Source organism: Oreochromis niloticus, linkage group LG17 (genome assembly GCF_001858045.2).
Source record: "Oreochromis niloticus isolate F11D_XX linkage group LG17, O_niloticus_UMD_NMBU, whole genome shotgun sequence".
NCBI lineage: Eukaryota > Metazoa > Chordata > Actinopteri > Cichliformes > Cichlidae > Oreochromis > Oreochromis niloticus.
In genome coordinates this window covers 4,359,682-4,372,714 of record NC_031981.2, presented here as the reverse complement: position 1 = coordinate 4,372,714, position 13,033 = coordinate 4,359,682, and the positions used below count along the sequence as shown (strand labels likewise).

The 13,033-nt window shown below is 43.4% G+C and overlaps 1 protein-coding gene across 5 annotated transcripts in view; it reads right to left on the bottom strand.

The window, feature by feature from the left end:
• sox5 (SRY-box transcription factor 5) overlaps positions 1 to 13,033 on the bottom strand; it is a 243,844-nt gene that overhangs the window by 11,725 nt on the left and 219,086 nt on the right. For all 5 annotated transcript variants that reach the window (XM_019347112.2, XM_013271284.3, XM_019347108.2 and 2 more), the window contains 2 exons: positions 8,334 to 8,498; positions 2,462 to 2,660 (listed from right to left, as the gene is read on the bottom strand). In XM_019347112.2, the coding sequence (XP_019202657.2) occupies positions 2,462 to 2,660; positions 8,334 to 8,498 (364 nt within the window). The remainder of the gene's footprint in view (positions 1 to 2,461; positions 2,661 to 8,333; positions 8,499 to 13,033) is intronic.

Genomic DNA, 13,033 nt, shown 5'->3' with positions numbered 1-13,033 from the left:
AGACGAATGTGTGATCGTGGTAGAAGTTACAGGAGCTGACAGCACTTCAGTTCAGCTTGAAATGAGGAGATGGACAGACAGACGAAGAGGCAGAAAGAAGACACATGCCTCGAGCTTGATAGGTGTCAGAATTTGAAAGGAAACAGGACAGTAGGGCGGATATGAGCGACAGACAAACTCAAACTCACGGATACTAAAGCCTTCAAAAAAATGTCGACTTTCTCCAGACTTTTTTGTGCTGAACTGTATTTGATTATTAGCACAGCTCCAACATGTAAAAAGTACTTTCATTTTAATTTTCAGCTTTTTGTTTGAGATTGTTTTGACTCACTTTTGTTCAGGAAGCAGCAAAATAACACGGAACAAGCTTTCAGATAGTGATGTAAAAATAAAAACCGCATATCCCGCAGGAATACGGTGGAGCAGAGAAAGAAAAAAGCTCATTTTATGATTTCTATAGTCTTAAAGAGTTGACCTGAGAGCAGATGACTGAATTCAAATAACCTGAAAAAGGCAGACATAATCTGCACCATCCTGACAAACAACTCGCTTCCACATCAAAACAACCACCTCTCGACTCTATCCCAATTGGTCTGCTCCTTCCATCCCCGATAAACTACGTAACAGGAATCCCAATGCGGCTGTGAGTTGTAATAACAAACGCTCCGGCGACCGGCTAAACTCAGTGGCAACAGATGGGACCATGAGCTGCAACATAACTGGGATCTGACACACTGGTCCCCACGCTCAAATAATTCAACAGGGATCACACACAAACTTTAAACACTGTAATCCATTTTTCTGAACAAAAAACATCTGGGACTGAAAATCCACTAATCTGATATTAAATCCGCCGATTTGTTGAAAAACAGTGAGATTAGCCGGGAAGTCGGAAAAAAAATGACTAACTGCCTATTGCACAGGAGGAGGAGGTGGTGGTGCTGGGATTGTGTTTGTGTGCGAGTGTGTAAGAGCCTTTGTGTGTGTCTGAGTGAATGTTTGAGTGCGTGTGCTGTCATTGTGTCATTAATGCTGGGTGTTTGCGCTGTCCCGGCTCATGTAAGAGGCTTGTCTAATCTCATTGGTGATACCTCCTGTCTGTCATGCACTCCTCTCTTTATTATTCCCCCGCTTAGTTGCATGGAGGGAAAAAAAAAGTGCTAATCCCCATCTCTCTCTCTCTCTCTCTTCCCCCCCTTACCTCCTTTCCCTCACTCCTCTGTCTCTTTCAGTCACTAATAAACACATAACAATGAAGCAGCCCCGCGGGCAAATAGCGACATGGAAGAAAAGCACAAACACACTAATTATAGCCTGTTACATATGTGTAATATTTGAACTATCAGTGGTGCGTGAAAAATGGATTAAGAGTACAAAATAGTGATTCATTTATGTCATATTTTGTACGTGTGCATATGGCCGGGTCTGATTATGGTACTGGCACTCGCAACAATGGCACCACTGCGAGAAGAACGCTATTCTTGTCATCAGAGCTATAACTGTTTTTCTAAAAGAAGTTTATTGTCGTTGTGGGAACAACTTCCAAGCACCTTTCACAGGAGAGCATTGAAATATACAAGTGCTTATGGAACTGTGGTAAACATCCACTGACAACTTATTGGCAGAATAAGAATTCATTGTTTAGATCAGGGACACCAACACATGGCTACAAGTTACATCTCCTATGCTTTAAATGGCTTTGCTTCAAATTACATCGAGGGCTATCAAACCAACTGTATATTCTGGGGCATTCACTAATATCACTGAGCGAGGCTCTGCTGGTTATTTTGAGGTTTCTTCCTGTAAACTAAGGTGAATGGGTTTGCCATCAGAGCTCCCAAACTGTGCAGCAGTCCCTGTGAGTCACCACTCAGGTGAATCTCTTCATAATACATTCTTTATACCGAAACAATTTTTTAAATGAAAGTTGTGACGCTTTTTATTATCACGTTTTCTCGTGATTTGTTTATTTATGTTACGATCCTGGGATGTTTTTATGACTTGTGGTTTTCTTTTTTTCTTTTTTCGATGCTCTAAGTCTTCCTGCAAAGCACTATGTAATTTTGTTAAATACAAACTTGATCAGTTAATGTTTATTTTTGGTCCATTAACCTATGAGCAAGTATGTGGTTTAAATAATAAACATGCACAACAAAAATACTTTGCTCTAAACACTGAATATCCCAACTTTTGCCCAGATAAAATGGCTTATCTGGTCTGTGTAATCCTGTGTAAACATACCTGTAGTGAGTTCAGCACCTGTCCCCATCAATGTGGAAACTGGAGTACCAGTTGCCCCTCAGTCCAAGAAAAATAGATATTTTGGTATATTTTGGTTTAACTATTTTACATCTATGTGGGTATCTAGCTTTGCAGGAGTATGTCATCAGCACAGTCTAAAATGCTGTGATTGTTTTTGTGTGTGTGTGGTGTGAATGTGTGAGCACTTAAATCCACTTACCAATTGAGCTGACTCTGGTCGGTGGTCCTCCAATGCTGGAGGGGGCAACGCTGTGCTTCATGGAGGCGGGGTCCAGCTTGTTCGCAGCAGCAGCAGCAGCAGCCGGCACCTGTGGGGAAGTTGGGGGGGAGTTGGGTGACTTGCTCTCGGATGCCTTAGGCTTGGCCGACAGGTTCAGTGGCTGTGCACCCTCACTGTCCTGCAAAAACCAAAACAGCACAGTTTCGCCTGCTGTGACCACCGAAGGAATTTGGAAGCGGGAGGCGCGGGGACCACCCTCGCCCTCCCCTCACCGAGACCACTTTCAAAGGAGGCGTGCTAATCAAACGGGAGCCCATGCACAGCAATATGAGGCAAGCCCGGGCGGGACGGATCACAAGGTGCATGCCACTGCCCCTTTCCAAACAGCTCGCAATAAGCGAAAAGATAAAACATAAAAATAACGGCACACACAAAAATAAATATTTGCATATTCTGGTGCGAACCACTGACATTTACATGCAAAATAACCAACTTCCTGTCACAGCAAACTCGACCTTCAAACAAGGCAGTTCATGCACGTGCACACTCCACATGCAGGCTCCGGCAAACATGCACTATGGTGCTTCACATGCTACAAAAAACCAAACACACGAGGACGAGAAACACCTTGAACTCATTCGTAAAACTGCAGTCTTTCACAGAGAAAAACACCTCCCTCAGAGAGTCTTTAGAGGTGTGAGAGTCTTAAGACACTGAACAGAGGGCTGTCTGTCACTTCAATGTGCACTTGGTCCATTAGAAACGGGGGGACGTTCATGGTCGGGAGTGTGCGTGTGTGTGGGGAAAAGCAAAGAAGCCCTTTCTGCCTCACCCAAAAACGCACCCATAGCACCTAACAAACAATCAATACGATTCTTAAAGCAGCTGGTTTTTGAGGTCCATTTTGTTAACAATATTTATCTGAGATAAACACTCCACTTCCTATTACTCATACTGCACAAACCTGAGCTGCAATTAAACCAGAGGAGCAGAAGGGGGCGCTCGTAAGATGGCCCTCAATTAATAGGAGTTAATGGAGCTAAAACAAATTTTCTCAATCTGATTTTTATTTTTAGACCAAAATATTTCACTATTTTAACTTTTTAGAAAATATGTCCGAGCTGAAATAGAATAAGATAAAGTCCGTTTCCCTTTTAGTCCTTAAAGGGAAACGGAGTTGTCCCATAAAAATGAGAGCATTTTGCTAATGTGTGTTGATGGGTCATTAAGGTTAATAAGACAAAACATAACAACTAAAGCATGGTTAAAATGAAAGAACTACATGCGTACAAGAAGCAGCTAGTGGGGGAGGTTGACTGATTGCTATCATGTGGCTGCTCGTAGAAATTCTCTGCCGCTGCACATTTCGTGAGTGAAATCAAAATGGTGCATGCTGTAACGTGGCTTGTGGTGTTGTGACATCCCAAAGATATTTGAGTACAAATAAACCTGACAAAAATCTAAAAGTGGAGACCACCTTCTATTGGAAACAGAGAACATTTTTGGAAAAAAAAAAGTTTACTCCAAAAAAATTTATATGTAACAATCCATTCGTTCTGTACAATCTTCTGAGCGCCCCGCATGAAATCGGAAATCCAGACACTGAAAAACGTAAAGTCTTCCTAAATTGTTTGATTCGATTAAATTCCCTCATCCATCTATCCCTGTGTTGCTCGGCGCACAGCAACATCCTCAACACAACAGACAGCGCTCCTTAAGTAAATCGCCATGTGGACCACCACTGTTATCATGTTAACTGTCATGGCAACATCAAACCCCTGCTGACGACCTAATCCAATCAGGAGGAACCTTAGAAGGTCACATGACAGGAAGGAAGAATTAGATCGCAGAGGGGCCAGATGTACACAAACCACTCTGTGTAATTAAAACTCCACAATTAAAAGCCAGACACAACATGAGGGGATGGACGGCTTAACGGGTCAGCCAGCTAAAGGCACACAACAGAGTCAAAATGAGGCCTACAAATACAGTTTGCTTGGTTGTTTCGCAACATTCAGCTTGTGTATACTTTGGAAAACAGGATAAAAGAGAAATTTTGCCATTACAGGTGCAGCAAAATTTAAGCCTTACAGCAGAGAGAATAGAGACATTATTTGTCCTTATTTTCTGGTCATTAGTCTAATTGCTGCTTAGGCAAAGTAGAAACTGGCATACAGTGGAAAAGAGAAACTATTGTGTGTATGTGTGTGGTATATTCACTCATTAAGGCCGACTTTCCCTGATTCCCACTCCTTGAGTCTTACTAAGCCTTATGAGCCCCTCACAACTCAATTAAGCCTTTCCAATTAAGCCCCCTACATGTGTACGTGTTCATGCATGTGCGTGAGTGTGTGTGCGCGCGATGAGGCCTAACCGGATTGTCCTTCATTAGGAGGGGTGGGGTGGGTTGGGGGGTGGGGGCTTTCTAAATAGATGGAGGACCCCCCAAAGATGCCTTCAGTGAGACAATGGGCCGGAGAAGATGAGGAGAGAAAGGAGAAAACTGAGGAGGATCTTCTCAATCCTGACCCATATTATGGTGGGCTTTGGCTTGGAACGTGTTTGAATATTTATTACAAATAGATAATGCCTATGCCTCTTGTACAGTGGATTGGGGGAGTTTCCCTTCACTCCAAGCCAAATCCTGTGGTGGGAAGGTGGCCAACCTGCATTATGCCAGTGTGGAGGAATTAGTTTAGACAGTGGAGCTGAGAGGCTTGGACCGACTTGTTTGTGTGTATGTGTGTGTGTGTGTGTGTGTGTGTGTGTGTGTGTGTGCATGCGTGTCACTGTAAGACATTGTTCAACAAGCTCTAAATCTCATGACAGTGTGTGTGTGTGTTTATGTGTGTGTGTGAGGTCTCTAAAGCCTCTGAAAGGCTTGGAATCTTGAATTAATACAATTGCTTTTGTGTCTCTCTTGGCTGATGAAACAGTCTCCAGCTTTGAGACCGAAAACATGCAGAGTGACAGTGAGAGCCAGAGGGACACAGAGAGACAGAGGAGAAGCAGAAGGGGAGAGATAACACGTATAAAAGTGTGTGTGTCTGTGTGTGTGTGGGCTGTATTTCACTTCTGTGGATGCCGACATGTGAAAGCGACATCAGGGTTCTGCATCTTATCACAGGAGCTGACGGTTCAATTAACAGGACAAGTGTGTGTGCCACTACCGTTTATCCCAGTCAGGCCTGCGTGCATGTGTGTAGGTGTAGAGGGGTGTGTGTGTGTGTGGGGGGGGTGCTAACGACAAGACCCTTAAATGTGCCTTTCACTCTTCATCTTTCCTCTCTTCCGCATCTCTTTCTTCCCTTCCAGCTATAAGTGACTGTTCAGATATTAATTACACTGTCATAGTTTCCTGTGTGGCGCACACTCAAATTAACTTGTTGATTTGTGGATTTTTCTCCAATCATACAGGAGTTTTGAAGATAAAACGGGCAGGAGTATCGAACACAATATACTTCTATTATTTGAGTAAATGATCTGCATATGTGCACTCTTAAATAATGAAGTACAGTATTATGAATTATAGCAAATTACTGCCGACCCCCGAGGGTCTCCTGAATCCACTTTAAGAAGCACTATACTAGGCTATCAAGGTTTCACAAAGAGAATTCTGTACCCACTGATAATGCACATCACCATTAAAAGGATAAATAAGCAATGTGCAGAAAACATATTATTGCATGATCAAATAGTCTCAAATAGGAATGCAGTATTGAAGCAAGTTATGTTTGGTGCATTGAAACACAACATTGTGTGGGTCTGTATGCATGCCTGTCTACATCTGAAGATCCACTCTTGCATATAAGAAAGCTGCATGTAATTGCAGCTGCAGTGACTTGACCGTGTGTGTGTGGGTTCTAGTTGGTGCCTAGCTCTACACCTGTGTGTGCATGTGTGCTTTTTTTTTTTTTTAAATGTATGTGTGTTTGTCCGTGTCTCACCCGAGGGTAAAGCACTTAAGCAGTGTGAGCCTGAGTCCAAACAGCTGTGAGCAGAGGCGGGCAGTGGGCCTTTAAATGACTAGAGACCTGAGATAGAGCCCACAGGGAGAGCACACCACTGAAATATACATGTCACTCGATCAGAGAGAGAGAGAAAGAGTGTTAAAGGGAATCAGTGAGAGCACCTCAGTGGTCAGCCTGAAAGAGAGAAAGAGGAAGAAAGAAAGAAGAGAGAAAGAAGAAATCAAGAAAGAAAACTCTCCAAAGCACTTATCTAATGTTTGTGAACAGCTCTGTGGTCAGTCTGCGATTTTGCCTCTATGGAGACTGTCGGGGTCCGCCTTGGTCCACTCCCCAGTCAGCCACTCCCGCTGGACTGGGGAGGCCATTACGACTCCCTGCTTCTCCTCCACCACAGGCCACAGCACTTGCCTGTCCTCCATATATATGGTAATAACGTGTGTGACAGTGGGGGCAGGATGGTAGAATGAGTGTGTGTGTGTGTGTGTGTGTGTGTGTGTGTGTGTGTGTGTGTGTGTGTGTGTGTGTATGTGATGGAGATGTAGGGAGGGGCTGATGGACAAGGAAGTAGGGGTGCAAGCTCTGGGGTCAACCACATGCTTTAATATGTGTCATGAACCAGTCCTGTTTGAGGGTGAATGCGTGTGTGTGTGTGTGTGCGTAAGTAAACACAGGGGTTGAAACAGGACAAGAACAACATAGAAATGAACAGAAATGAAAAAGCTAGAAGTAGCGAAAAAAGATGTGGAAGTGGAAATAAAGAGGAGTGGAAAGAAGTGTTTAGGAAAGGAGAAGGAAGGCAGAAGAAGAGGAAACTGGGAAGCTTTAATTTATGTGGCAACAAATGTGAAATCAGCTTGTCCAACTTGGTGGGATTTTGATAGCCGAGTCTTACTTATAGACACAGTGTCTGTGTTTGTGATTGACCATAACATTTATGAGGGTCACAGAGTGTACAGAGGGTGGTAGGAGGCATGGCTGTGTGTGTGTGTGTGTGTGTGTGTGTGTGTATGTGTGTGTGTGTGTGTGTGTGTATGAGTGAGAGAGAGAGAGAGGTGGTCTGTGTCCCAATGGCCAACCAGATATTCATAGAATTCCACTTGGATGGTCACAAGGCTTCTCCTCGCCCCTATTGGGCAGCCAGCCGAGAAAACGGCAGAAGCACCAATACATCCTGAATTCCGACCAGATACCAGCTGGAGGTTTCTGATAAACCTTTGGTGTTTGAGGTGAGCTGACCGAGGACCAAGTTGTACTAAGGTGCAGAATAGAATGAGAAGCAGATCGCTGCTTGGGGCTCTTCTTTGATAAGAGAAAAAAAACATAAAAATGTGGCTGCAACACTTGGGGACACATTTTTCAGCTCATGCACTGGAAGTCATTCACTCTCAGCCAGCGTGGTTACACCGGAAAGGCCAGCGTGTACGCAGTTTGAGTAATTAGGCTGCTAAAGCCTTTTTGAGCTTTAATTGACTGGATTTTTTTTCCCCCTGAATGAACTGGAAGAATTTACCCGACGCAGTAAGAATATTTCAACTAGCATCAAGAATTTTTCAAGGAACACAGACTGATGCTGAATTGAGAAAATAAAACTTATGGAAAATACTTCCACAGATAGAAAGCTGAAATATTCCACTGACAGCTTTCTTGCAAACTTGTCGAAAAATAACACTTTAGTGATATCAGAGACAGGAATTTGAAAAGCAGATGTGATTGCTAATTAAAAACTTCAGAAATTAAATGTTATTTCCTAAGCTGTGGATTTTTTTTTTTTAAACATTCATCAAGTCGTGCTCGTTATTGACGAAGAAACCTTGTTAGCCAGCTTTCAAACCACAAAAACATGCGCACACACACAGATTGTTACTTTTCTTCTTTCTTACCTTGGTTTTGTTTGGTAGCGGGGAGCTGCGGCCCTTGTCACTCTGTGAATGTGTGTTGGTGGGTGGCGAGTGCGTGCCCAGGTTGGCTTGGGGAGGAAGGCTGCCTCCGTGCTGCTTGGCCCCAGGGGAAACCTGCATGGCTGCTAGCTGAGCAGCATACAACTGCTGCAAGGTCAGAGAGAGACAGGTAGAGAGACAGGGACGGGAGGGGGAGACAGGATAGAGGCAAGAGTTGGGTCGGTGGGACAGTAAGAAAAGGAGAAGAGAGGGGGTAAAAAGAGAGGGGAGGAGGAGGAGAAAAAAGGAGAAGAAAGGATGACATGAATAAATGAATAGTCAGGAGCACAAAAAAAAGAAAAGAAAAGAAAAAGGCGGCTAAAAAGCTCTGGAAGGAGAGGCCATTAGTGGCCCGGCCTCTGTTTGTGTGACAGAAAGATAGAGTGGGACATCTCCACTGTCAGCCCCCCTCCCACCCCATGGGAGAAGCGCTAACAGCCTCTCTGACAGGCCTCGAGACGGCCATGTCCCCTCTAGGTGCATCGTGGGAGAAAGGCAAACACTCTGGCTATCGAGGTCACGATGGAGAGCCCAGCTCTTGCTCAAGGTAAAAAAAAAAAAAAGTGATGATGGAGAAGGAGAGAGAGAGAAATCTGTGACGCTACATGCCAGATGGGACATGCCAGGAGTGTCTTGTGGCCCTGTGATGTTTTTAGTGCGTCGACAATAAGATGCAAAAACAGACGCAAATGTCATGAAATAGGTTTAAAATAAAGATAAATTGATTCAATAACTACAGTAGGAGGCAAAAAAAAAACCCAAACACTGTTTTCGCTATTCTTATTTATGTATTTAATTAATTTCCAATTAAATAAAAGCATTATGGTGTGAGCTGCGATGGTGCGAACATACTCTGGGATATTTATGCAATAGCATTGTATCACACAAAACAGTCTCTGGCCAGTATTTCCACAGCAACAGACACAGCATAATATTCACAACTTGGACGAAGCTTCAATATTCATAAATGCCTCTTTCTGTCTTTCTGCTCAAAATCATCCCGCAAAGCTCAATTACTTTCATGTTGGCTAATACAAATCTCTAAGACGCTGGTTTTGTGTTCCTCTGAATTGTTAGTGTTTCCTCTGAAGAGCAACATAATGGTTGTTTTTGCACGAAGTAACTGATGTGTTGTTTTTCTTTTCTTTTCTTTTTTTTTTTGAATAGTTATAATTGTTATTATTTATTTCTGGTGGAATATTTTTCTGGAAGAAGACCATCCTTTTTTTTTTTAGTTTAACTTCCGTCCTTCTGTTGGTGCTTGGCTGCCGGCCACTGGCGTCAAACAAAGGCCTGTTTATGCAAATGGACAAGGAAGAGATGCTGTCACTGCTGTTTCTCTCTCTCTGTCCATTTGTACCTCACTCTATCTCTCTTGACAGCCACATTAGCTCCTTCTCCTCTTTGCTATCTTAAACTAAGACATTTATCTCTTTACCAAGGGGGAAAAAAACAGAGACATTCAAACTGGTGGTGCGCACACACACACACACACACACACACACACTTGCACAGTGGCATACTTTTTGGAAGAATCTGATATTTGAATATGAAATAATCTCTTCCCAACTTCATTCATATAGTACAATATTTACTGGCCAACAATTCAACAGCAGCACAAAAGCATGTTTTCTATGTTCTCTCTATCTTTTTCTATTACTTTTATCGATTTTCCAAACTTATAATTTCACTCTAAAACAGATACCTGCCATTCCAAGAATTGCATTCAGAGGTAAAATAAATAAATAAATCAAAATACCGTGAAAGGTAACTTCATCCCTGATAAATACTTTGGAGTTATGGAGGGAAAAAAAGGGCAATCCACATTTTTCACTGGCTGTTGAGAGCCTTGCCCCCCCCCCCCCCCCACCCCCCCCCCCCACCCCCCGCAGCCCCCACCCCACCCCACCAACCACCCACTCTAAAGTGTAAGGCTCTCACACTTTACTGTTTGCTCCTGAGTACAGTGTCTTGTAAGTGTAAAACACACAGAAGCAAGTATTTCTTTTCTGATGAGTATCTGTATAGATTTCTCAAACATGACTGAAGTACATGATTGAGGTACATAATGTGCACTGGATGTATTGCTGCTGCTGTGAGTTACATGGACGCGGCACAGTTGACCAGCTCGCTGAGATCAGATCAGCCGGTGCTTGTTCATTTCTCTTCAATTAGCTGTACTGTAGCTCCTGCAAAGGAGGGGAAAGCAGGGGGTGTGGGGGTGGACTTCCAGCCGAGCATGAAAACCCCTCACCCCCCTTCCCTGCTAGCCAAACCCCCCGGCGAGTGGACCACAGGCGGTGTGTCTCTGTGTGTGTGTGTGTGTCCTGCCATATTCGGACCAGTGGTTCAAAGGCCTCTTTATTTACGGAGTGAATTGAGTTCCATTACAAGGCCAGCTCCCGTCACTCAAAGCCTGCTCAATGGGCCGGCGAGCAATGACACACACACACACACACACACACACGGTACAGAGGGCAGAGGCACTGTGGAGCGTGCCCAGAGCGTCGCCACAACGACATACATGTCAACAAACAGGAAGTGACAGCGCAAAGCCCCCTGGCGTGACTGGAGGAGTGAACACACACACACACAGATTGGGGAGGGGGGTGCAATTGCAGTTGCAGGATGAGACTAAAGAATTTGAAATGTCACTCACAACCCAGGCACACTGCTGAGCTGTGCACATGTGTACAGCCCTTCCCTCTTTATGTCCCTAATGCCTTAATGTGAGACAAGCAATATGTCAATAGAATTTTTACATGTGTGTCTGTGTGTGTGTGTCTGACATGAGGTGGGGAGGTGATGGGGGACTGCTGGTGTTCTCTGACTGAAAACATGGGGTCACTCTGTGGTATTAGTAGTACTGACACTATCTTGTGTATGTGTGTGCATCTTCCCTGACACACACAATAAGCTGTGTCCATTCTCTTGTTTTGCTGTTTCTCTTGTCAGCTTAGTCACTGGGGATCTGTGTGTGTCTGTGAATCTTGGTCAATAATCTGCAGCCTTAGACAGATTACAAGCTTGCCTCATCTTTGTTGTCCGGGTACGCGGGCGCCTCAGAGCGCTCTGAGCTCTATTGTTTACGTGGACACGAGGACTATTGTATAGATCTTAATGGATTCTTCTCTGTCTATCTGAGCGTGTTTTTTTCAACCTCACTTGTGGGTTGTTTTGGTACTTAGAGACAAAAAAAAGAAGACAAGCCTCAGTAAAACTGATAATGAGTCAGAAGCGTCTGACACAAACGCTGTCCGATCTTTACGTCTTATCAACCTCTTCTTCGATTTTGCTTTCGAGCCTTTGTTCTTGTTTGGAAACCTATGTGTGATTGAACTACAATAAACTGAATAAACTGAATAAAAACAACCCACACAGAGAGATTACTTCACCACAATATAGTGGTCAAGTTTAAATAAAATAACTACAATGCTTTCTTTATACCTTGACAGCAAACATCTCAAGTATTTTGGCTATTTCTTTTTCTTTGTGCTCTCTTTAAAGTATTGAATAGAATGAAATAACCAATATTTAGCTTTTACTTTAACATCGCTGGGTTACTTAAAGTGAAAAACTTCTCAACAATGCAGTCTATACTTTATTTTGTAATTTCACCAGAATTTAAAGACGGAATATAAAAACTGCCGCTCAAAGTATGTGGGACTTATACACCAAAACGTTTCTATGAACTCTATTTTCTATAAAAATCTATTTTTCTCTTAAGTGTTCAGAAGTTTTATCTGCTATCCCTGCTGCTCACGGGCTCACGGTGCAATCTCAAAAAGAAATCTCTCAGCACCTCCAACACTGAGGCATCTGAGAAAACTGCTGTGTTGCTATCTTTCTTCCTTCCAGATAAGGTTTTGTAGAAAAAAACGACTTGCGCGATTGATTTCTCGTTTACCTCTCTCATCTGTTCCTCTTTTCCCCCTCCCCTCCTCCCTCTAACCGCCCGTCCGTTGTTCGTCCATCTATGTCTCCGGTGTACAGTGCGGTAATCCAGGACAATATGTTCCAACATCTGCCTCTCCATATGATGCCTGACCCATGCCATTGACCCTCTTTATACCACGCCGCACACACACACACACACTTTGTTGCGCACAAACACACTTTATTCCAGTGCTTACCTCCGTTCCTTCATCTCTTTTTCTCTCTGTTTATCCTTTCAGCTGATCATCCTCTGGTACTTTTGCCTTTTCACCGTTACCTCAAATCTCTCTCTCTCTCCCTCACCAGGATAAGTGGATTTTCTTTTCATTTTTCAATTCTCCGTCTGTCCTTCTCAGTCCATTTGTGTGATGTGGATGATATCAATGATATCAAGGGTCAATAGGGAGCCAGATTAACATGCTCTAATGCACAATGTCACACTCATCCCACAGATTAAGATGCTAAATGCCAACCTTGTACACTCCAAAGCCTCCACTGCCTTGAAAAGCTTCTGTAGAGGATTCAGTGTTAAGCTTCTATTGACTTTAAGAGCCACTCTGTTGATTTCTATGAAGGACGGTTCAAACATAGAAAAAAAAGCTTTAAAATCATTGAGTTTAATACATTTTTCTAAGAACTGCACTTATCTCGACACTGTGCTTTTGAAAGGTTTTCTTTCGGTCTTCTTTCTTTCTGTGTGCACATTG